The sequence below is a fragment of the Manis pentadactyla genome, chromosome 10 (assembly GCF_030020395.1).
Source record: "Manis pentadactyla isolate mManPen7 chromosome 10, mManPen7.hap1, whole genome shotgun sequence".
NCBI lineage: Eukaryota > Metazoa > Chordata > Mammalia > Pholidota > Manidae > Manis > Manis pentadactyla.
Genome location: NC_080028.1, coordinates 101202143 through 101223273, shown reverse-complemented (window position 1 = coordinate 101223273; position 21131 = coordinate 101202143). Strand labels below are relative to the sequence as shown.

At 54.1% G+C, this 21131-nt stretch overlaps 1 protein-coding gene across 2 annotated transcripts in view; it reads left to right on the top strand.

Annotated features, from left to right (window-relative positions):
• The window catches only part of FOXK1 (forkhead box K1), a 67919-nt gene extending 46870 nt beyond the window's left edge, over positions 1-21049 (top strand). For both annotated transcript variants that reach the window (XM_036933054.2, XM_057487432.1), the window contains exons 3-9: positions 6769-6925; positions 7467-7613; positions 8332-8525; positions 10983-11149; positions 11260-11544; positions 12397-12621; positions 13249-21049. In XM_036933054.2, coding sequence (XP_036788949.2) covers positions 6769-6925; positions 7467-7613; positions 8332-8525; positions 10983-11149; positions 11260-11544; positions 12397-12621; positions 13249-13520 — 1447 coding nt within the window. In that variant the 3' untranslated portion in view covers positions 13521-21049. The remainder of the gene's footprint in view (positions 1-6768; positions 6926-7466; positions 7614-8331; positions 8526-10982; positions 11150-11259; positions 11545-12396; positions 12622-13248) is intronic.
• Positions 21050-21131: the final 82 nt, after the last annotated feature.

Sequence of the window (21131 nt, the reverse complement as noted above, 5' to 3'; positions counted from 1 at the left end):
CTTTTTTTTTTCATTTTGCAAGGAAGTGGTATTTCTAGGAAATAAAAAATTGGTTAATCATTTTCTAGGTTTTACAAAAACAAGAGACCATTCTAAAAAGTGCCCCTTAGAGCTAGAGTTTTAAGAAAACTGCTGAAACTAAACCCAAGAAAAGGACAGAAGAGAGTAGCTAATTTTACCAAGAGCGAGATTTTAGAAGCTATTTCTTTAAGAAGGCTTTTTTTCCCCCGATGTAGAAACTAAAAATCAAAATAATTTGTTTTGTGAAATTTGGCAGAGGTTAGTAGAGCAGTATAAAAATAAAAATCAAGCAACTGACTTCAAAATCTAAACCACTGCTAATAATGATACTGAAGCCCAGCCCAGTTCCCTGTTCCTAGAGAAGGTTCGGTTTATTTGGATCTGCCGGGCTTGGTACCTTTTGAGTTTGGAGGTTATCACGTCTCCATTAAAAGTGCTCTTGATTTTCTGGTGACCTGGATCTTCCTTCAGAGTGACTTTTCCTGTTCCAGAGTTCCTGGCAGCTACCTTTCCTCATATTCTCAGCCTGACCCCCAGAGTGTGGTTCTGGAAGGTTTAAGGGACCCAGAGCAGGGGCCTTGCCCTGCGGTCTAGGAGCCTCCTCGTTTGTGGGTCACTGGGGGGCCCTTTCCCTTTCCTGCCCCACCCCCGAGCCCCACCCCACAGCCACCTGGTGCCTTTCCCCATCTGAAAACTCAGGAGAAATAAAAATTCAGTCATCTACAGAGAAAGGTGGGGCCTCCACGCTCTGCTTTCCCTTTTGCCTAAATCCAGGCTTGGGTGTATTTTGACTTGTAAAATATTGAGAGAGGGGTGGGGGAAGAATAATCATAATAATAATAAATTAAATATTGAGAGAAAGTTGCATGAAGCTCGTATTTAAGTTCTTGGCACATCTCGGGCCCTCAGAGGGTCATAGGTAATGTTCTCCTGGATGTGCTCACTGTGTGCTGCCCCTATGGGCAGTGACCGCGTGGCAGGCTGAGAAGGATGCCGGCTGCCCCCAAGTCCGCCCCTCAGTGGGCCCTCTCCTTAGCCCACAGCCACAGGTAAGGAGTCCACCGAGGAACAGCCCAGGTCCATTTGCCGGTTGATTTTCACAGGGGCAAAATGCATTTCAGAAACTAATCTTTTAAATAGTTTCCCAGGATCTCACAGCATTGCATTTATCCCAAGGGTACGCAAAAATTCGTTAAGATAGCTCTAAGAAACTAGCCTCTGTGCATTCTCTTTCCCTATTTATTTTTTCAGATACAGAAGTACTCTGCATGCATTATACACAATTCAGACATTTCTGAGCATGAAAAGCCCCCACGGTGGCATTCCCAAGATGAGCCCCGGGCTGGTCATCCTGTAAGCAGCCTGGATGGCTTGTCTCACAAGTGCTCTTGTTGTGCTTCCCAGAAGGCCCTGCACACTTCATGGCCCTGCGCCCCTCCTGGCCCCTCACACCGTGCCATGGGCACCTTTCCAGGCTGCACTCTTGGTGGCTGCGTGGCCTCCCCAGGGACGCTCCAAGTGTCTGCCCAGTTCCTGCTGAAGTTCAGCCTGGCTCTTCAGTGGCATGTCCGTGGTCGGCAGCTGCCTTTCCAAAATGTCTAAACATCTTATGCTGAGGCAGTACATTCTCAGGTTTAGTGATTTTCTTTAATATATGCACTTTAAGGGTCATGAGCCACAAGATGTAGGAACAATAATAAAAGCAGAATCTGTTGCTGACATGCTGGCAGTAGTAACAGCCTAAAGCTCCATGCCTGGCACGTGCAGGGGATGGGATTTCACCTCTGCGGAGGCCTGCAGGGCCTAGGCATGGCCACCCATCCCACAGATAAGGAAACCAAGGTGCAAAGAGACTAAATACTGCCTGGCAGATTGTGTGGAAGGCTTGGCTGTTGTGTTTAGCGGGCGCCCACAGGAATAGTGGTGGCACTGATTTATTTCATTCATGTTTAAAAAAGTTTACTTTTATCAAAGTGGTACATGCAGATGGTATAAGAATTCAAATGACCCTGTGGGCTTTTGATGAAAAGAGCCCCCGGCCAAGCCCTCATGCCTGTTCTACCCGCCTTGCTCTCCATCCACTGCCCGTCATGGACTCTCTGGGTCTCTGTTTTCAGTGTTATGTATTGACTAACTGAGTGGAAATTAAGGATTTAGCTTTACTTCCCCACCCACCCTACCCCACCAATACAAACACACCAGGACTGCGGGTTCAGGCCAGCCAGCCTCTCTGGTGCGAGCGTACAACACACACCATCCTGTGCCTGGTGCTCTCCTGTGCCCGGGGCCGGGGCCCTGGGGCTCTCACAGGCTCTTCCCTGTGACTAGATCTCCACGGGTCTGTGACCAGCACCCCCTGCCCCTCACCTGGTGCAGACGTGTTTGTCACTCACCCTTCCTGGGAGGCCCAGGCCTCCTCTCTACTGGCCTGGGTCTGGGGCACCTCCAGCCCTGGGGTCATCCTCCTCACCATCGTGGAAATTCCTTCTTTCCTGACTCCCGTGTCTTTCCCTTTCCTGATCTCCTCTGGTTTATTGGAAAACATCCTTCCGTTGCTTCCTGGGAAAAGGTACAGGAGAGGTAAATTTTTTAAACTCTTTCATTCCTGAAAATTAGCATTTTTCTCAATTCAGACTAGATAAGTGCTTTTACTGCATAGAGAATTCTGAGTAATAAACCTTTTCCCTCAGAATTAATCACTCTCTAGCTTTGAGTGTTGCTGGTGAGAAGGTCGAAGTGCTTCAGCTCCTGATCCTCCAGCACATGAGGCTTCCCCGGAAGCGCCTAGGTCTCTGCGCCAAGTGGGGCCCTTCAGCCTAAGGCTCAGCCGCAGGCCTAGGGCTTGACTCCTCATTTGCTCAGAATCCCTCCCCCTCGGCCCTAGCCAGCCCCCAGTCAGCTCGCTGGGGGGTTTTCTCAAGTTTCTCCTTTGTCCTTTATTGAACTTGATTCCTCCTGTCTTTAAAAGCTGAAAGGCATTTCCTTGTCCTCTGAATGGGCAGTGCTCTCAGTTCTCCTAAGCGATGTGTGCCTCCTCCGGGCCGTGGTCATGCTGTGCGCTGCTCTGCCGTCCCTGCCCCTCCCTGGTGTCCTTGTCCCACCCTCTCTGTGTCCTGTCCGGCCTGGGCAGGCCACTTCTGTTGAGGACCAGGTGCTGCACACCTCAGTGAGGCTGGAGGAAAATGAGGTGAGCCGATCAGTTAGTAAAACATGTTTTGAACAAGAAATTCTATTTACTTTAATGGAAGCATTTATGTTCTAGAATAAAAAGATCTTAATTTTCCAAAGAAATTCAACAGGCATGCATGACCACCAAATTACCACTTACTTCTGTGGACTCGTTGAAAGTATGATCTGCCTGGAAGGCCTGTCGGCTCAGCTGCCATCCCATCAAGAAGCTCATTACAGTTTTCAACTGAAAGTTAATAATCTAATTTAAAATCTCAGTAATACCCTAAGAAAAGGGCAGAGGTGCAGAAAGCTGCTTGGGTGGGCTGAGGTGTGGGGTGGGGGCTCAGGGAGGGATTCTGAGCGGCCCCTCCTGGGGGACCCCCCAGACTTCCGGGGCCCCCTGTTCAAGGTGTGGGCTTGCCCTAGACCTGTTCCCACAGCCCCCCACTGCCTGCAGAGGCAGGGTCCCTTGGTCCTCTAGATGAGACCCAGGAGCAGGTCCACGGCACCCAGGACCCGGCTGCGTCCTATAGGCTTGGCCCTGGCCTTTTCTTTGAGCAGCACTGCCCCACACTTGGCCAGTCCCACAGCCCCAGTGTGGCTCATGACCATGAGGTCCACTTCCCGGGAACTGGAACAGGGGGAAAATGACCAGGCCATTTCAGGGGCCGTACCCGTCCCAGGGCAGACCAGACCAGGCCAGGGTGCTCTGGGGGGATGGGGGCACCACAGAAGTGGCCTGTCATCGGCTCCAAGCACAGGCTTCTGATGGCTGGCCCAGCAGTGACTTTGGGCCTTCTGTCTGTCTGTTTTTCTGTCTGAATTCTTATCATAATAAGACCTAGAAACGCTTTCTCCCTCAGGCTGTTCATTCTTTTCTAATATTTGTAAACATAGGGATCAGATTATTGCTGGGTGTCTTGGACGCTCACGGAAGTCACGCTCTGCATCTGGGCTGTCATGGGGCCATCGTAGGTTTGTCCTGGCAAGACAACTGCCCGAATCCAGAGCAGCTGCCGGCAGGACAGCCAGCCACCAACAGCTGAGTCTCTCTCACCTGAAACAGAAATGTGACTTAGGAACTATTTTTCCACAAAAGGGGGGCACCAGGGACTTCCACCCCATTCCATCCTGGGCTCTCACATCAGGAAGAGCACACAACTTTCACATGGCATCGCAGCTGTCCAGGATTTCCCGCATCCCCAAGTTCAGACCTCCCACAGCCTGGCCACTGGGGGACCCTGAGGCGAGTGGGTCTTCACTGAAGCCTGGAGGGCCCCAGCATCTCTTCTGTCTCCTGTCCCCTTAAGAGGTACACGAAAAAAAAAAAAAGAGGTACACGTGTTTGTGGAACTGTTTCTGGTTTTGCTGATGGTCAGGCAGTTCCCATGGAGCAGGACAGAGCTGTGGCGCCAATGCTGGGTGTGCGGTTAGCTCCCCTGTGGCTGTCCTGCAGCCCTGAGCCTTCCCTGGGCCTGCTCGGCATCCCACCTCCCTCCCTCCCTCAAACAGCTGTGCTGTCCGGGGGCTGGGAACCAGGTGCAGCCCTGGCGGCAGAAGCCAGCCCGTGGGCAGCTGAGTGGGGCTTACTGCGAAGCTAGCCATTCCAAGGTGGAAAGGCCGTGCACACACATGTCCTCCTGGGAGGGTCCTGCAGGCCAGCTGCAGGCTTCCCGGCTGGCTCCTGCCCTGCAGTGCCTGTCGTTGCAGGAACGTCCCCGGCAGGGTTTGTAGCACGAGCCCCCCAGCACCATCCACCCTGCCTCTGTGGCCTGGCTGTGGCTAGCCCATTTGTTATTTCCATGTGAAATCACTCTGTGGGCAACAACAGCCTTTTCTCTGGGTTTTGCCTTCTGAGAGTTAGACATTAATTTGCTGTGACCTTTTGCAAAATAGCGACTTGGGCCAGCAGCACAGCCCAGGTGCCTCAGCCCAGAAGGTGCTGTGTGAGTCTCCACTGGTAATCAGGCCACATCTCACACAGTCTCACCTGGCTGGACGCGATCTGTCCCTGCAGGTTGGTGTGTTCCTGGCAATGGCTCCTGGTGCCCATGGTCCAGAAAAAGACCAATGTTTGGTTTATTTGCATTGAGTCTGGAAGGGGTTGGCTGTGTCTCGGATTGGAGCTGGGGAAAAGGCTGGCTCGCGCCCAGGCCTTCTGCAGTGCTGCGCTGTTCGGCAAAACAGTGCAGAGGAACTTCAGGAAGGCCCCCCTGTCAGGGCCCCTGACCCCTCTGGTCTGTGCCACACAGGGTGGCCCTTGGTCCACAAATGGGGGCACTTGAAAAGCCTGATTTTGAGTGTGAATGTGTTCCTGGTAAGAGCCTTTCTCTCCCCCTCCCATCTTCCATTTTAGCTTGAGTTTTGTATATTTGCTTCAGAACTAAATTCAGAGGAAGCAGCCCTTATTATTGTTTCCTGCTTTTAACAGGCTCATTTATGGTTGCTGATCAAGTCTCTGTACTGCAGGACATAACCTGTCTGCCATGTTTGGGGAATCTGGTGAAGAGAACAGAATTCTCAAATAAGAGTCCTTAAAGTTCTGTGTGGCTTTCACACATTCATTTACCAAAAAGGGTAATAATGACTGCAGCGGAATCTCTCATTCAGATCAACTGCCACGTTTTCCTGGCAACCTTTTGGTCTCTCATCCATCCCTTCCTCCCATAACTGGTGACTGGTTCTGGGGCCAGGCCGCGCTGCAGACAGTCCCCGGCTGCAGGAGGCAAGCCCAGAGATCTGTGGTCACTGTCCAGGCCTGCAAGGGGGAAGGGCCCAGCTTGAGCGGGACAGGGAAGCACGCTCAGGCGGGGGAAATGGGCAGAGGTGGGGAGGACGGGAGAGCCCCCTGAAGGCAGGGCCTCCAGTCCTCACCGGATGTGGGGAGCGCGATGCAGGCAGACTGGCCCTGGTTCCCCCGAGGCTCCCAGGGTCTGTTACCTCAGGGTGTTTGTTGGTTCTCTCTGAGTATTTTGTAATAGAATTCATTTTTAGAATCAAAATTATGATGTGGTTTGAGAACTGAAGTCCACCTTGTTAGTGAAAGGAGATGATGCCATTGGAAAGTGGGCAGGACAGACAGCAGAGCCCCTAGGCATGCTGGGGGTTGGGGGGCTGGGGCCAGAGGGTCCTCGAAGGGGAAGCTAGGTGTGTCCAGCCTCGTGTCTAGTTGCTGTCCCAACTGCGGGTTGTCACTGCTGCCTGGAGGGACAGTGAGCCCAGCTGAGGTGGTGGCTGCAGCCCAGGGGAAACCAGGAGGCCACACAGGAGGGTTTCCCCAGAGCAGGCACCATTCCCTGACGGTTCCTCATGGTGCCACCGTGTGGACAAGTGAGCCTGGACAGCAGCCCCAGAGCTGGCCCAGGTGGGGCGCCCCTGCTCGTGGGCCCTGTGAGTGCCCTTCTCTGGCTGCACACGGTGGATCCTTTATAAAAGGGGTGGAGCAGGCAGTGTCACAACAGCACAACAGTGTGGGGATCCCTGTCCCAGATCCTGCAGCAGGTAGGTCCTGAAATCCTATTACAGACTCCCTCCCTCCTGGAACCTGAACTTAGGACCTGCCCCTTCTCTCCACAGTGTTCCCAACTCCTGCCCGGCCAGTCCCCGTGGGGCCGGCTCCTCTGGCTACCGCTTTGTCCAGAACGTGACCTCAGACCTGCAGCTGGCAGCAGAGTTTGCAGCAAAGGCCGCCTCGGAGCAGCAGGCAGACACGTCCGGAGGGGACAGCCCCAAGGTCTGCACCCTCACCTACATTTGGCCACATGGTGAACGGGCCGGGTGGCCGCATGGAAATGAGCCACACTTGGTGGGACCCTCTGGCCGTCCCCTGCCTCCCGATCGTGCATGGTGCCCATTTGCTGGCACCACATCTCGGCACCTTGGGCAATGCCACCTCCCACTCGGCCTCTGTCCTGCATCCTCCTCATTCATCTGCTGGTGACAGGGTTTCAGCGAGTTTTAATTACAGTTTTTGGGAGGGATGACAAGTTTTTTCATCACAGCTTTGTATCTTTGTTCTTTTCCAACTGTTTTTAAATCAATTTGTAGAGGAGGTGAGAAGTCTCAGAAATGAGTTCTGATGAAAAGCTAATTTCCCTTTTCACGAGGCAGAAACAGATCTCTAGTTCAATGCAAGTGTGCCGGCGAGCCAGGCAGAGGTCCCGGGGCCAATGCCCGCACACTCTTCATTTCCTGTCCTGCCAGCAGGGTGTGCTCTGTCGGGATGGGCTGTGGAGGTGTCCCTTGAGCTGACGGCCCTGTCTGTTCCCCTGCAGGACGAGTCCAAGCCGCCATACTCCTACGCCCAGCTGATTGTGCAGGCCATCTCCTCCGCGCAGGACAGACAGCTCACACTAAGCGGGATCTATGCCCACATCACCAAACATTACCCTTACTACCGCACAGCCGACAAAGGCTGGCAGGTGAGGCCTCGAGCCCCAGAACCGGCTCTCAGCCACTCAGAACAAGAAAGTCCACAGGCGCATTCCTTTCTTTAAGACAAACAGAAAAGGGCACAGGGATGTTTGTAGGTTTGACCAGTGGCAGGTGTAAAAGGATCCACGGCTGAGGCTGAAACAGCCTGCCCTCCCTCTGAGCCCAGAAACGCGAAGACCAGTTTACACATCCTGCTAGTCTTTATGCTTCCCGTGTGGTCTAGTCCAGTGCTGACTTGGAAATACACTGTACACACTATTTACAAATAGTCCACATGTGTAAACTGTGTGTCCATAAATACAGTTGTCTTTGTACAGGACTGGAAGACTTGTCTACCCTAGGCATCACTAGCACACTTTATACTCATTTATATTTTCTCCATAGTCACTATTTCCTGTAACAGATTATTGCTTAGCGATTTAGTACAGATTTTGAGCTCAGTGTTGTCCTAGACTGTGGCTTGTGTGTCTCACTTTTTCCACAAAGAATGTCATGATGCTGAATTTGATGGTAAAAACTGCCACTGTGCCTCTGCCCTTCCCCAGGGAAGCCCAGTCCCCCAGCCCCCGTGGAGAGCCTCTGGCATGGACACCAGGCTCCTGTCACCTGTTGATTTCACATCTGTTGGGTTCAGGTTTGGGGCAAGTTGGGGTTTGTTTTCAGTTGGCTAGTAACTGGTGAATATCTGTCTCTGCTCTCCTGCAGAATTCTATCCGACACAACCTCTCTTTGAACCGTTACTTTATTAAAGTCCCTCGTTCCCAGGAGGAGCCTGGGAAGGGGTCTTTTTGGCGAATAGACCCTGCCTCAGAAGCCAAGCTCGTGGAGCAGGCATTCCGAAAACGGAGGCAGAGGGGCGTCTCCTGCTTCCGCACCCCCTTTGGGCCTCTGTCATCCAGGTAAGCCTCTGCTTTCCTTGGTTGGAGGTCCAGCTCCCCCAGACAACCATGTTTCCAGTAGTATTTTTGGCATTTAAAACCCTTGGCCTTTATTTGAGAGGTCAAGAGAGTATCTCGGAACCGGTGAACTGTGTAAAGGTGAAGTCGGTAAGTAGACGGCTGGCTGCCCCTCCGACGCGGCAGTTCTTAACAGCTGGAACGTGTATTGCGGTGGGTATGGCATCTCGGGGAGCAGGAGCAGGGTGGGGTGCGGCTTGCAGTGATTCCCAAGGATCAGCCTTCCTGTTGGAGGGCTTGGGGCGCCCTGTAGCCACCTGGTCCCCGATGTGGTGCTGTGTCTTAGAAGAGACCGGCGAGCAGGATGGTGGAGCCCAAGCAGCTTGTCACTAATGGAGGTGCTATTGGGATGCGGCCCCTGCCTGTAAGCAGGCCTGGGCGGCCTCTCCCACCCCCAGCAGCTCTGCCTGCCCACCAGCCAAGGCCTGAAGTGAGCGGGGTCCAGAGGGGTACATGTTGCATGTGGACATGCCCAGCAGCCTCCCCAAGGTTGCCCATCCAGGGAAAGGCCTGGCTGAAGAGATAGAGGAATCCCACTGGAAGGAAACATGGCACATGCTTTCTGTCTGGAGGTATTGTTTCAGATGTGGCTGTGGAAGACTGCACATGTGTTCAGGCATCACTTCGTTTCCTGGGCGAGTCTGCCCCGAGCCTTACTGTCTGATCAAAGTAGGAATTGGGTGGAGGTGACAGTCGTATCCATAAGATAGGAATTCAGAAGTGTTTTGATATCATTCGGGATGTTTCAGCTGAACTCCGATTTTCAGAACACCACCCTGCTTAAAATAGGAAGGCAGAGAGAAATTGTATTAAGCTGTCAGTCGGCCAGGGCTGCGGCTGCAAGGTGCCACTGACTTGGCCGCAAACAGCCGGGACGCATTATCCCTCAGCTGTGGCACCAGAAGCCAGAGATCAAGGTGTGGGCAGGGCAGGTCCTTCTGACGCCGGGCGGGGAGCCTGCCCTGGGCCTCTCCCAGCCCCCAGCGGCATTGCCCGCCTCTGCCTCCATCTTCACGTGGCTGTCTCCCTGGGTGTCTCTGTGTCCAAATTCCCCTTTTATGAGGACCCTGGTCACTGGACTGGGACCCACTGCCATGACCTCATCTAATCTGAGCAGCTCTGTGAAGACTCTGTCCCCAAAGAAAGTCCCCTCCCGAGGCACTGTAAGTTAGGACCCCAACATAGCCTTCTGGGGACACAGTTCAACCCATAACAGTAACCAGAGCAGTTTGTTGCTTGTGGCTCAGCCGTCAGCCAGCTAGCGGAGTCATACTGGGTGATTTGTGTGCCCTGCACTGCTCGGGAAACCCTGTCTGAGGAGCAGCTCTAAAGATGCGAGGTGGCCATCCTCAAGGTCACACTGGCAGATGCGGACGCCAGTCTTATGCCACGTAGAAATTGCATAGGGGAAGCTGCAGGCCGCAGGATCAGGCAGAGGCTTGGTGTCGCCTGTGTCTCAGGGAGAGGGAGGAGTCTATGGCTTCCAGAGCCTGGGTTTCTTTGGAGGGAGGCAGCAGGTAGCAGACAGGGCTGGTTTGGTAGAGGAAAGCCATCTCAGGGGAACTGGGCACTTGGACTCTGGTGCTGAGAATCAAGGCCACTGCAGTCTGCAGTGTGGGAGGGACCAGTCACTGCTGGCTTGAGCATCACAACGAGCAGCAGGACTCCAGGGTGGAGGACAGGTGCCCAAGCTGAGAGGTGATGGGGGCAGAAGGGCAGACTGGGGGCAAGGCCAGGGGGAGCATGCCAGGTCCCTGCCATGGAGACCGGGGAGCCAGCCTGCAGCTCCCCTTCCGCAGAGGCAGCTGGAGCCCTGCTCCCAAGACTGCCCGTGCTGGTTATAAACACAAGACAAAGGCCACTTTGGGCCACATCCGGCCACCCAGAATCCTGCACCGCTGGCTTGGGTGGGCCCTGTGTTTCGGGGCTTGTGTGGCCACCCCTGAGAAGAAAGCCAGGGCTGAGCTCCTGGGCACAAGCAGCCAAGGAGCCAGCTTCTGGGGACCATCACCCGCGAGTTGAACAGCATGTTCCCTCCACGTGGGCTCTTCCCAGGGAAGCTGGCTCCCACCATGCCAAAGCTTATGCTGATAGCGCAGAGGATGGACCCTTTTGGGAAGAAAAGGGCCTGGATCATGGTTTTTGCTGGGAAGCCACAAATAATGCGGCCGCCTCCCAGTGATTGGGGCTTTAAATGCTGCATTGGTGGCATGTTTATCAGGCGGCAGCTTGTCACTGTGGGAATGTTAATGTTGAAAGCACCGTCTGAGGACAGAGAGAAGCATCAGGCACAGGGGCAGAGGCCTCACGGGCTATGGGTGCTAGGTGGCCACTGATCTGCTGAATGCCCTTTCTCCTCCCCATGTCTCCTCACCGCCATGGCCTCTCTCCCGCTGGCAGGAGTGCTCCAGCCTCGCCCACTCACCCTGGGCTGATGTCCCCTCGTTCTACCGGCCTGCAGACTCCAGAGTGCCTGTCTCGGGAGGGCTCACCCATTCCACACGACCCTGACTTCGGGTCAAAGTTAGCTTCTGTTCCAGAGTATCGGTATTCCCAGAGTGCACCCGGTAAGAGTGGCCTTTCACCTGATGTGGGGGACTCTGTCGTGCCCTGGCAGGGCATGTCCAGAGCCACTGCTGAGCCCGCGCCCTCAGGGTCCTGCTCCCTCTCTGTGCAGGCTCTCCTGTCAGTGCCCAGCCCGTGATCATGGCTATGCCTCCCCGACCTCCCAGCTTAGTGGCCAAACCCGTGGCCTACATGCCAGCCTCCATAGTGACGGCCCAGCAGCCTCCCGGCCATGCGATCCATGTCGTGCAGCAGGCACCCCCTGTCACCATGCTCAGGGTGGTCACCACCTCTGCCAGTTCTGCCAACGGATACATCCTTGCCAGTCAGGCCTCGGCAGGGGGCGCACACGAAGCCGCAGGCACAGCTGTGTTGGACCTGGGCAGCGAAGCCAGAGGTAACATACTGTGCGGTCGTGTGGCGGGGGCTGGTAGGGAGTCATCCAGGAGGCGGAGTCCTCAGCCTCAGTGAGAGCTCAGAGCCTGCAAGCTGGGGCACAGCTACCTCGGGGGCCGACGGCTCCCGGGCTGCTGCCCCACCTCGCTGCCACCTGTGAGTCCTTTTGAATCAGCCTCACCATCCTCAGAAATGCTTTCCCCCTCGCAGACTGTCACCTCCAATCCCAGAGCCCCTGAGGTGACACCGAACCAGGTCATGGGACCTGCCTAAAATGGGAATCCGGAGGGCGATTTCTCTAGAGTCCCCGGTGCAGAGTCCTTAGAAGTCACTTAAAGTAAAAAATAGTTAAAATTCCTAAATCAGAAATCTGGGTCCCAGGGAGTGAGTGGGGTCAGTATTGAAAACACAGCCAAAAGACTCTCAGGTCTGCACAGGCCCTCCCAGGAATGCTTTGAATTAACATCTCCTGGTCTTAAGGACCACTGTTGGCTCAATCTCAGCAGTGATTTCTTCTCTTACTAGTGTCATGACGACAGATGCATTTTGGTGAAAGACGACTAAGTTATGGCTCCAAATGCAAGTCATTTCATTCTAAATAAGACATTTTCTTTCTCAGAAAAATTTGGGTTAAAGTTCAAGGTATTTAAGTTTTTTTCTAAAACTCTGTTAATTTTATTTCAAAAAGTGGGATTTTTCTTTTGAGAACCAACATTTTTTCCCAGTGTAAATGCTAAAAACCCGCAATTCGCTTCACCTCCATTACCAGACTTCCTGCTGAGAGATAAATGAAAACAGGCTGCTGCGGCTGCACTAGGCAAAGTCAGGGGTCTCATACACTGTATTCCTGTAGGCTTGGAAGAGAAACCCACCATTGCATTTGCCACCATCCCCGCCGCCAGCCGGGTCATCCAGACGGTGGCCAGCCAGATGGCCCCTGGGGTCACCGGACACACGGTCACCATCCTGCAGCCAGCCACGCCAGTGACCATCGGGCAGCACCATCTTCCAGTCCGGGCTGTCACTCAGAATGGAAAGCACGCCATCTCCACGAATAGTTTAGCTGGCAGCACATATGGTGAGGCCCTGCCCCACCCTGGCGCCCTCAGCGTGAGCCCTATCCTTCAGCCCCCAGGCAATGCAGCAAGAGTGTTTCTCCAATAATCCAGTCATCCAGTCAGTTTGACCAAGTGGTGGAGCCCCTGCTCTGCCCAGGCAGTGTGGTGGCGCCCAGGAGAGCCCCGGGGGGAGAGGCACAGGCCCCACAACCCATAGCTGCCCCCTGCTCGGGCAAGACAGGCTCAAGGAGAGAAGGGAAGTAGCAGCGGGCAGCATGCCAGCCCCAAGACGGCAGGGTGGGGCTGAGGGTGGGGAGGGGTGCAGTTTTTGCAGAAGGGGCTCAGGGCAGGTGGCATTTGTTAAGAACCTGCAGCAGGTGAGGGCAAGAGCCGTCAGGGGTCTGCAAGGATCCACATGCAGAAGCAACAGTGAGGGAAAGCTCGGGGCATGGCATCCCTGGGCAGAGAGCAGGCCAGGTCATGCAGGGAGTGGCGTGAGAAAGTCACAGACCCGGAAGGAAAGGCCGAGGGGCAGGGTGTGAGTAATTTTCTCAGCCCCACACAGAGCCATCGGCTGGTGTGCCGAGCAGGCGCTGCTGGTCCTGAGCAGTGTCCCAATGTGAATCTCTTTTTCCCTCCACTCCTAGCCCTCACCAGCCCCCTGCAGCTCCTTGCAGCCCAGGCTAGTTCGTCCACGCCAGTGGTGGTCGCCCGGGTATGCGAGGTGGGCCCCGAGGAGCCAGCACCAGCGGCCGCCACCACCACCACCACTACCCCAACGACGGCTGCCATCTCTGCCCCTGCCACTGGGGAGCCTGAGGTCAAAAGGTCCCGCGTGGAGGAGCCCGGGGGGACTATAACCACGCAGGCCGGTGTGATCACGGCTACCGGCCTGCAGGGGCCTGGGACCGGGGAGTGAGGCTGCCGCGTGCAGGTGGAGTGAGACGCACACCCACAGGAATTCTGGAGCTGATGTGGCAGCTGCCCTCGTGACCACCAGGCCACAACGCAAAGGCTCCATGCTGCCCAGGCTTGGTGCCAGACGGACAGGACGGCCTCATCTGCCTGCACCTGGACGCACTCGTCCTGTCATTTTCTCTCCTGCCCCTGCTGTGGTTAAAACAAAACACATAAACACGTTCAGACAGCTGATTGTATGATTCTGGGAATTCTTTGTTCTTACCTCCTCCTCCCTCAGCACTGTCTCCTCCCAGGCCTCTGCCATGGTTTGGGGCAAAGGCCGTCGCTCCACATCTCCGCGTGTGTCCCAGGCAGACCCGGCCACAAGCAGAAGCACAGCTTCCAGAGCAGCCCTTGCCCCCAGGAGGACCGGACATGGAGCAGCATGGCGACCCCAAGGCCTTCCAAGGGCAAGGAACAGCAGGGTCACTTCCGCTTTGGAAAAGATGGGGGCCAGGCAGGAGAAGCCCAGGGAAAGGATGGGAGGGGTAAACCCCAGTTTGGAAGAGATGGGGCCCGGGCAGGAGAAGGGCCAGGGCTGCCCTGTTTCATATTGTTCGATGGCGTCTTCTCCCTCAGAAGGCAACGTCAGAAGTATCAGCATTAATTGGAGGGCAGGGTTCTGGTGTGGCTTTGGACTCCAGGCATTTCTTATTCTGTTGAAAATGTGGAATTCAGGCTTAATCATAAAGCTGAGGCAAACACTGAAGGGATCATCTATTTTTGATATTTTCATCTGCAGACGGTTTAGTAACTATGAGTCTGTGGTTCTCACTGGCATTAATCCCCTCGAAGAGTAAGTCTGCCACTCTCTGTTAACTTCAAGAAAGATGCATGGCCTCCTGGATTGGTATTCAAGGCAGCAAACGGTTTGGATGGAAGATGAGTCAAGAGCCTGCGGGGTGCAGCATCGGCCTGCAGCCCTGCCTGTGCCTGGATGGCAGCGGGGCCTTAACACCACGGCAGCTGGTGCTCAAGGCAGAAGCAGCCTACCAACTGGCAGGAAAATGAGCACAGATATGTTGCTCTAAAAACGGCCCCGTGCTCTCTGTGGTCCCATGTCCCGGTGCCAGCAGCCACCACGGGACACTCAAGCTGAGCGGAAGCCTCTCACACCGCCTTCCCCACCAAGGTGTGGTTGTCTTTACCTCCCCAAAACTCACCTGCTGTTTCAGTCACGACTGTCTCTTGCACCCATCGGACCAGAGGCTCTGGGGTCAGCAAGCAGCAGCTGGGGGTGGGCTTTGCGGCATGGTGAGAGCCCAGCTGCTCCCTTGGGTGAGCTTACACTGCATGGCACTGTCACCACTGTGGGCAGGGAGCCAGTGCTGTCTGGTTTGTGGCCCAGTTTGGGGTCCAGATCATCATCCTTCAGCTTCTCTTGGAGAATATTCCCAGGAAACATTAAGTATGTCCCTGTGAAAGGTGGCTTTGAGCTTAGTTGCCCTGGCGCTCATCCTCCTGGGTGGGCACAGCCGGAAACAAGAACAAACTCTGCAGACCCTGGAGCCCCCGGCACAAACGGGGCTCGTCTTAGAAACAGCCTGCTCTCAACGTGAGCCTCTCTCTTCCCAGCAAAGCTGCCGGCCCTTCCCTGACTGCAACAGCCACTCTGCTGAGAGAGCCACAGACTTCAGAGAGCCCCCGGAGGAAGAGCAGAAGGTCGCAGGGGCCCGGGACCCGGCTGGACAGGTGCTGGCTCAGAACAAAAGGGAGCCGGGGAACTCCGTTCGAGTCAGCACAGGCCAGGCTGGCGTGTGTCCAGGTGTGACCTGGCTACAGCCAGAGCTCCCTCTCCCTTTGCAGCCACAGCTGGGTAGGGGAACAGGCCAGTCAACCTCCTACCTGGATGGAGGCCTGTTCTGGGGGCCTCTTCAAGCCCCGGACTTTAAGTGGGAAAGGGGCTCTGTTGTGAAGTTGCCTTGGTGAAGTTGCAGAGAAATGAGGACAGGATGGAAGTGGCCAGGTGTCCTGTCCTCAGACATTACCGGCCACCAGTGATGAGAGACCCCACTCTGTTCCACAGGGACGTTTCTGGTATCTTACAGACTTTTTCTTTGGAAGTGTCTGGTGTGTGCATAGTAGGCATGAGACCATGAGTAAGCAGGGCTGGGGCGTGCACCTCCTTGCTGAGGGCCCCACCTTCACAGGCCTGGAAACAGGGCTTCCAGAGCCACCTGTTGCTTCTGCCCCTCCCCTCACTGGCTTGTTCCAGGGACGCTTGCTCTGGACTATTGTGACCCACCCAGGCTTGCCTCCATCTGCCTAGAGCACACCGCCCGACCCCAGAATCCATCCATGTGTGTGATAACAGCAGTCAGGGAGGAGGAGGGGCGCTGGGAGGGAGAACAGACTGTGGTCAGCGGGTGCCCTGCTGCCACGTGGAGGGCTTGTGCCTGCTCAGCTCCTGCTGGGTCAGCTCAGACCTGGGCAGGGAGAAGAGGGCCCAGCCTGGGAGCTGCCCCCCTAGGGTACAGGTGGGCTGTTGTCTGAGCCGATGGCATGCCTGGCTCATGCCAGCACAAGTCCTGGGGCTGGAAGCCAGAAGGCCTGAGAATTTTCAGCACCCCACATTGCAGCCAGAAGGGCCACCCAGTATCCTCAGAGCTGAAAAGTGATGGTCTCCCCAAGGCTAGTTCCCCAGCCAGAGACAAGTGCACCAGGCCAGAAGGGGCCAGGGGCTGTGGTCCTCAGAGGCTGGGCAGCCCGTAATTCAGCACAAGAGTAGATCATAGAGGGTGGGCCACCCCAGCTGAGCTTGGGGAAGCTAAAGTCAATTCTAGCGGGATGCTGGTGTCACTGTAGCCTTGGGGTCCGAGAACCTTCTCTCTGGTCACCCAGGGACTCAAGTCTGCATGAAGAGATCAGCCAGGCCAGGCCAGGGGTGTGCAGGCTGGGGGAGGCTCTCCTTCTACTGTGCTCCATCACAAGGCACTTGGCCCTATTGTTACAGCTACTCCCTCGCCATCCAGGACCTGGCACCCACTTCTCTAGTCATCACACTTGCCAGCACCAAATGCAGAGACGCACGCTCTACATAGGAAGGAAAGCACAGAAATAACAGGTTTTAAATAGTTGAGCATTTCCCAGAAAGCAGTCAAGTATGACTTGGAAGTGAGGAGGGTTGTTCGAGAGAGCTCACAGTGGCAGGGACTGTACACTGTCCCGTGCCGACGTCAGAGTCCCCCAGTGTTCCGGGGCAGCGAGGGCAGCAGCGCAGGACACGTAAGGCCATGAGGGCAGGGCTCCTGGTGCCCGAGTTGATGGTAGCATCTGCCGTGAGCCATCTGCCCCTTTCTCTCCCAGCTGAAACTTTCCCAGGAGAGACAGGCCTCTAGTGCACGCCTTGGAGGGTCTTAAGTAGATTGTCCCTTTTCCCCTTCTTTTAAGTCCTTAAAGATTACACAGCCTAAATCGCCTCGTGAAGTTAGATGCATGCCAGGATGGCCCATCTGGATGCAGCAGGCACAGCTCTCCTGCTCTGCTTCAGCAGTGGTCCTGTGCTCTGGGGGGCAGGATCCCATCTTGGGGTCCACGAGGCCAGCGCCAGGAGCAGTGGATCCGTGGGCTGCCTGTGCACTCACAGCCACGGCCCGTCAGCATCCCTCTCAGTCTTGGTTCATGTTTGGGGTTTGCTGTTTGTTTATGTGGGGTTTTTTTCTCTATTTAAGAGCCAGACCACATGGAAGAGGTGAGAATGGGTTCTGAGTCGTTGCCTGGTTTCTGAGCCGAGGGGTGGTGGTAGTGGAGCTTACCACAGCAAAGGGCAGGGGCCTCACCTGCCCTCAGGCTGCCCAGCCCCTGGGCTTCAGACCAGGCTGGATCTCAGCCCCTTTGTCCCTTTCTGCTCCTCTGGTTCTGGTGAGAGATCAATTCAGGCCAATGGGAATCATTCAGCTAGGGCCCATTTCCTTCAGAAAGGGTCCCCCAGGGACACTCAGGTGAGCCATCAACCTCCAGAGAGCCGCATGCACCATCTCTGCAGACAGAAAGCTCTTCCTTGGCAATTCAGAGTCCAGAGGGGGAGAAGGCTCTCCTTGGCTGTGGGGTCAGTTCCTTAACTTTACAGAGACAGAAGACAGACCTCCTTTGAGACAGCAGAACTTAGTTGAATGTGAGGAAATATTCAAGAAGAAATTATTTTTCCCAGTGCTTTTAGGGTGTAGAAATAAGTACAGTTGGTGCTGGCAAATGATCTGTGTTTCTCCAACAGCCTCAAATTCTGCTTTGCCTTTGAGTGGCCTTGTCCGGGATGAGGGACCGTCTGTGTGTGGGGTTCACACCCCTGCACCTCCGAGGGGACACTGCTCCCCTGACAAAGGGCTTCAGGGCAGGCCTCTCACTTTGGTGCTGGCTACCAGAGCACGCTCGTTACAGAGTAAGTCAGCCACAAGATGATTGCAGACCCTGCCACGTAACAGGTGCCAGAGTTGCCGAACGGAGGCCCCACCCTGCAGTGGCTGTGCAGCTGCAGTGGGTCAGGGCAAAGGCATCCATTGGGACCCTGACTCACTCTCCCATGCCTGGTGGTGGCTACGGGAAAGTATGTTTCCCACAGCCTCTCACAAGCCGCCTTTATACCTCTGCCTAGAAGCAATATTATTTAATAAGAATAAATTATTCAAACGTGCTGCTATGAAGACAGGCTGACCTTCCTGCAGGCTGCCCCTCATGGTGATGGTGGCTGTTTGGGGCCAGGGCAGAATGTGGCTGTAACAGTGGTCTCTTGCCCAGTTTCTGTCCATTATTTTCAAATTGTTCTCTTATGTTTTGTAAGTTCCTTTCCCGAGGCCTTGTTTTCCACATTAGGTTTTAAACGCTCAGGACACAGTTCTTTCTATCCCATACTTACTGTTCTTTCCAGTGTTTGATGCAGGACATCCATCCACCGCTCCAGCTTCCCTTTAATACCAGCGAAGCTGCTACCTTTCATGTCCCAGGTGGTGCTTGCAGGATGTTGCGTTTGACGACAACGCCCTGCAGGTGGCGCGCTGGGCTCCATACCGCGGGGCTGCTCCCTCAGGCCTGCGGTTTGAGGTCAGCCCCTGCGGGGCAGAATTCTGTCGGTTTGGTTTGCGTGAGGAGTTCTTGCTTGGAACTGCTGCTTCCTCTGTCCTCCTTGTTGCCTGACCCCAGAAGTGACAGCAGCTTGAAGAGTGGGATTTTGTGATACAACCCTGAACTGAAATAAAAGGCCCATTTTACTGATTATGTCCAGGGAGAATTGTTTTATGTCAGAAAGAAAGAAAGGTCACTTGCAGAGTTGACTTTTCCCCTGCAGGCATTGGCAGGCCTTTTTGGGGGCTGTCTCTGCTGAAGAGTCTTTCTAGCCCAGTCTAGCTCCCCCTCTTCCAGGCTCAGGCTGCTGCTCAGCTCTGCTGCTGGAAGGACGTTCCTGGTCAGCACAAAGGGTCCAGGGGCCCGGCTGCTGCCCAGAATGGTCAGGCAAAACCCCAAGGGCTGCCTAGTGTGAGTTTGCACTGACCTCCCCCAGGGTGTTGAAAAGCTTCTTGGGGGCACAGGGCACCTAAGCGGAGGTGAGCAGTTAGAACGATTCATTTCTCTAAGTTTGATGAACATTGCTGTGTCTCCATCACATTGACAGGATGTCTGTACCAGCTGCTTATGGGGGGCCCCACTCCCTATTTGGAAAATACCCCGGCTTCTGCCTGAGATGTCCTTGTCCCAGAATGTTAAGCCCCAGCTGGTTGGCGAGACGATGTCCTCCTGCAGGTTAGCCATTATCAGGCAAGGACCCCCACCAGGGACAGCACGTGCACAGTGTTTTCACACAGGCCTGTGACAAGATCAGTGAACCTGGGCGTCCTTAGTCTCTTTGGCTCATCCTAGCAGCTGGTTCTGGCTGTTGGTACTTCGGAGGAGCTAAGGGAGAAGCCACCGCTTCTGGACTTCTCTCCAGGGAGAAACCCCACTCAGAGGATTCCATTTCTGCTTTGCACTTGCTTGTCATTCTGTAGCGATTGAGAAAATGTCATGAAAAGAAAAATTCTGGGAGCCAGTGAAAGACAGCTGACACGCCTCTCTACTTTGGCTGACCAGCCGATGCTGGCTGCACAGCCCCTCGGGTCCCAGCCAGAGAGCTCGGGTGCCTTCTGGGGCTGGCCACTCATCACTTCCTGGGGTGACCAAAGTGTCTCCCAAGTTACTCTGTCCTTTTTTGCCCCAACCCAGTTATTTTAAGAGAGTCAAAATAGAATTTGAAGAATTCTGGTTTATTATTCCTTATTCAGGCATCTCTTCTGGAATAGGTTGCTCATTTGATTCATCCAGATTTATCAGTGGGTTTCTCCAGGTCAGAAACAGTAAACAGTGCAGGGGAGGCCAGGCCGAGAGGGATGTAGCCCTTTAGACCTGAGACATGCCCTGGGTTAATGTTTCAGTGGTCGGAATACTAAATAGATTCTGTGCCTCTTACGTGAACATTTTTCTTAACCTGCCCAGTAGGACTTGCCCTTCTGAGTTGCTTCTGATAATTTCCTGCATGAAGTTAGCTGGCCTAAGGCACATTAAACTCTGCTGTGGCCTCCAAAGCTCTTAGCCCCTAAATTTCTGGGCTAACTGGTCCAGAATTGGTTTTTTTTCAGTAATAAAAATGGGATTTAAAATCCAGCATTTTCAGTCTGGCCCTTCCCTCCCTCCTTCCCAACTTCCTTTTAGGAAAGGCTTTCTGGATACCCCATACCTTAACTTACTGGCTTGATTTCCATTTTGGGGTGGGGGTTGGGGTGGAAAGAGACAAAGTGTGTCCCAGATTCTCACTTAAATTAGGCTGAGTTCAGACTCGCAAGCCATGCAAATCCTGCAAATTCCAAAATGCCCAGCAACTCTGTGCGTGTGAGGGAGTATTCAACCCCATACTGAGATTTTTCTTTCTTATCTGATTGATAATTCTGTAAAGATAATCTGGGGGGCGGTGTTAGGGGTGTGTGTGTGTATGTGTGTATGAATGTGTTTTTTTTACAGTTGCTGTCTAAAGTATTTTTCACAGTATGTTTAATAATCAGTGCTTTAAAAAGCAGTGGTATCCTATAACGTGGAAATCTGGGTTCCCGAGCCAGCGCTGGGTGTGAAGTCAGGTCACGTCACACTGCGTTGTTCCACCACCTGTAAGTAAGCGTGGCCCATGGAGACCTAGCGAGGAGTGCAAACACCCTGCCCAGTGGCAGGGGGCCAGCGCCCTCATCAGACAGCTGGGCCGGCCTGCATTTTCATTTCAAATGGGATACAGTATTTTTTTAATAAGGAGCCATACTTTTTTTTTAAAGTTTGAGATCTGAATGTGATTTCTAATTGTATCAGACATTAATGTTTTAAAGCTATAACAAAGTTTAAGATTTCTACTTTTTGTTTTTCTTTTTTAACTGTTCTTTTATCTATTAAATTGTTGTATGTGGATGGGGAAGTTTTGTTTCTCCTCTTAGCATTTGTTTCTATAACCAGAAATAAAATTATATATTAAAGAAATGACACCAGGGCTCTGTGTGGTCCTTGTAAGTGACTGCGAGGGACAGACACACAGAAGGGCAGATGGTCTGGACATGCACCCTAC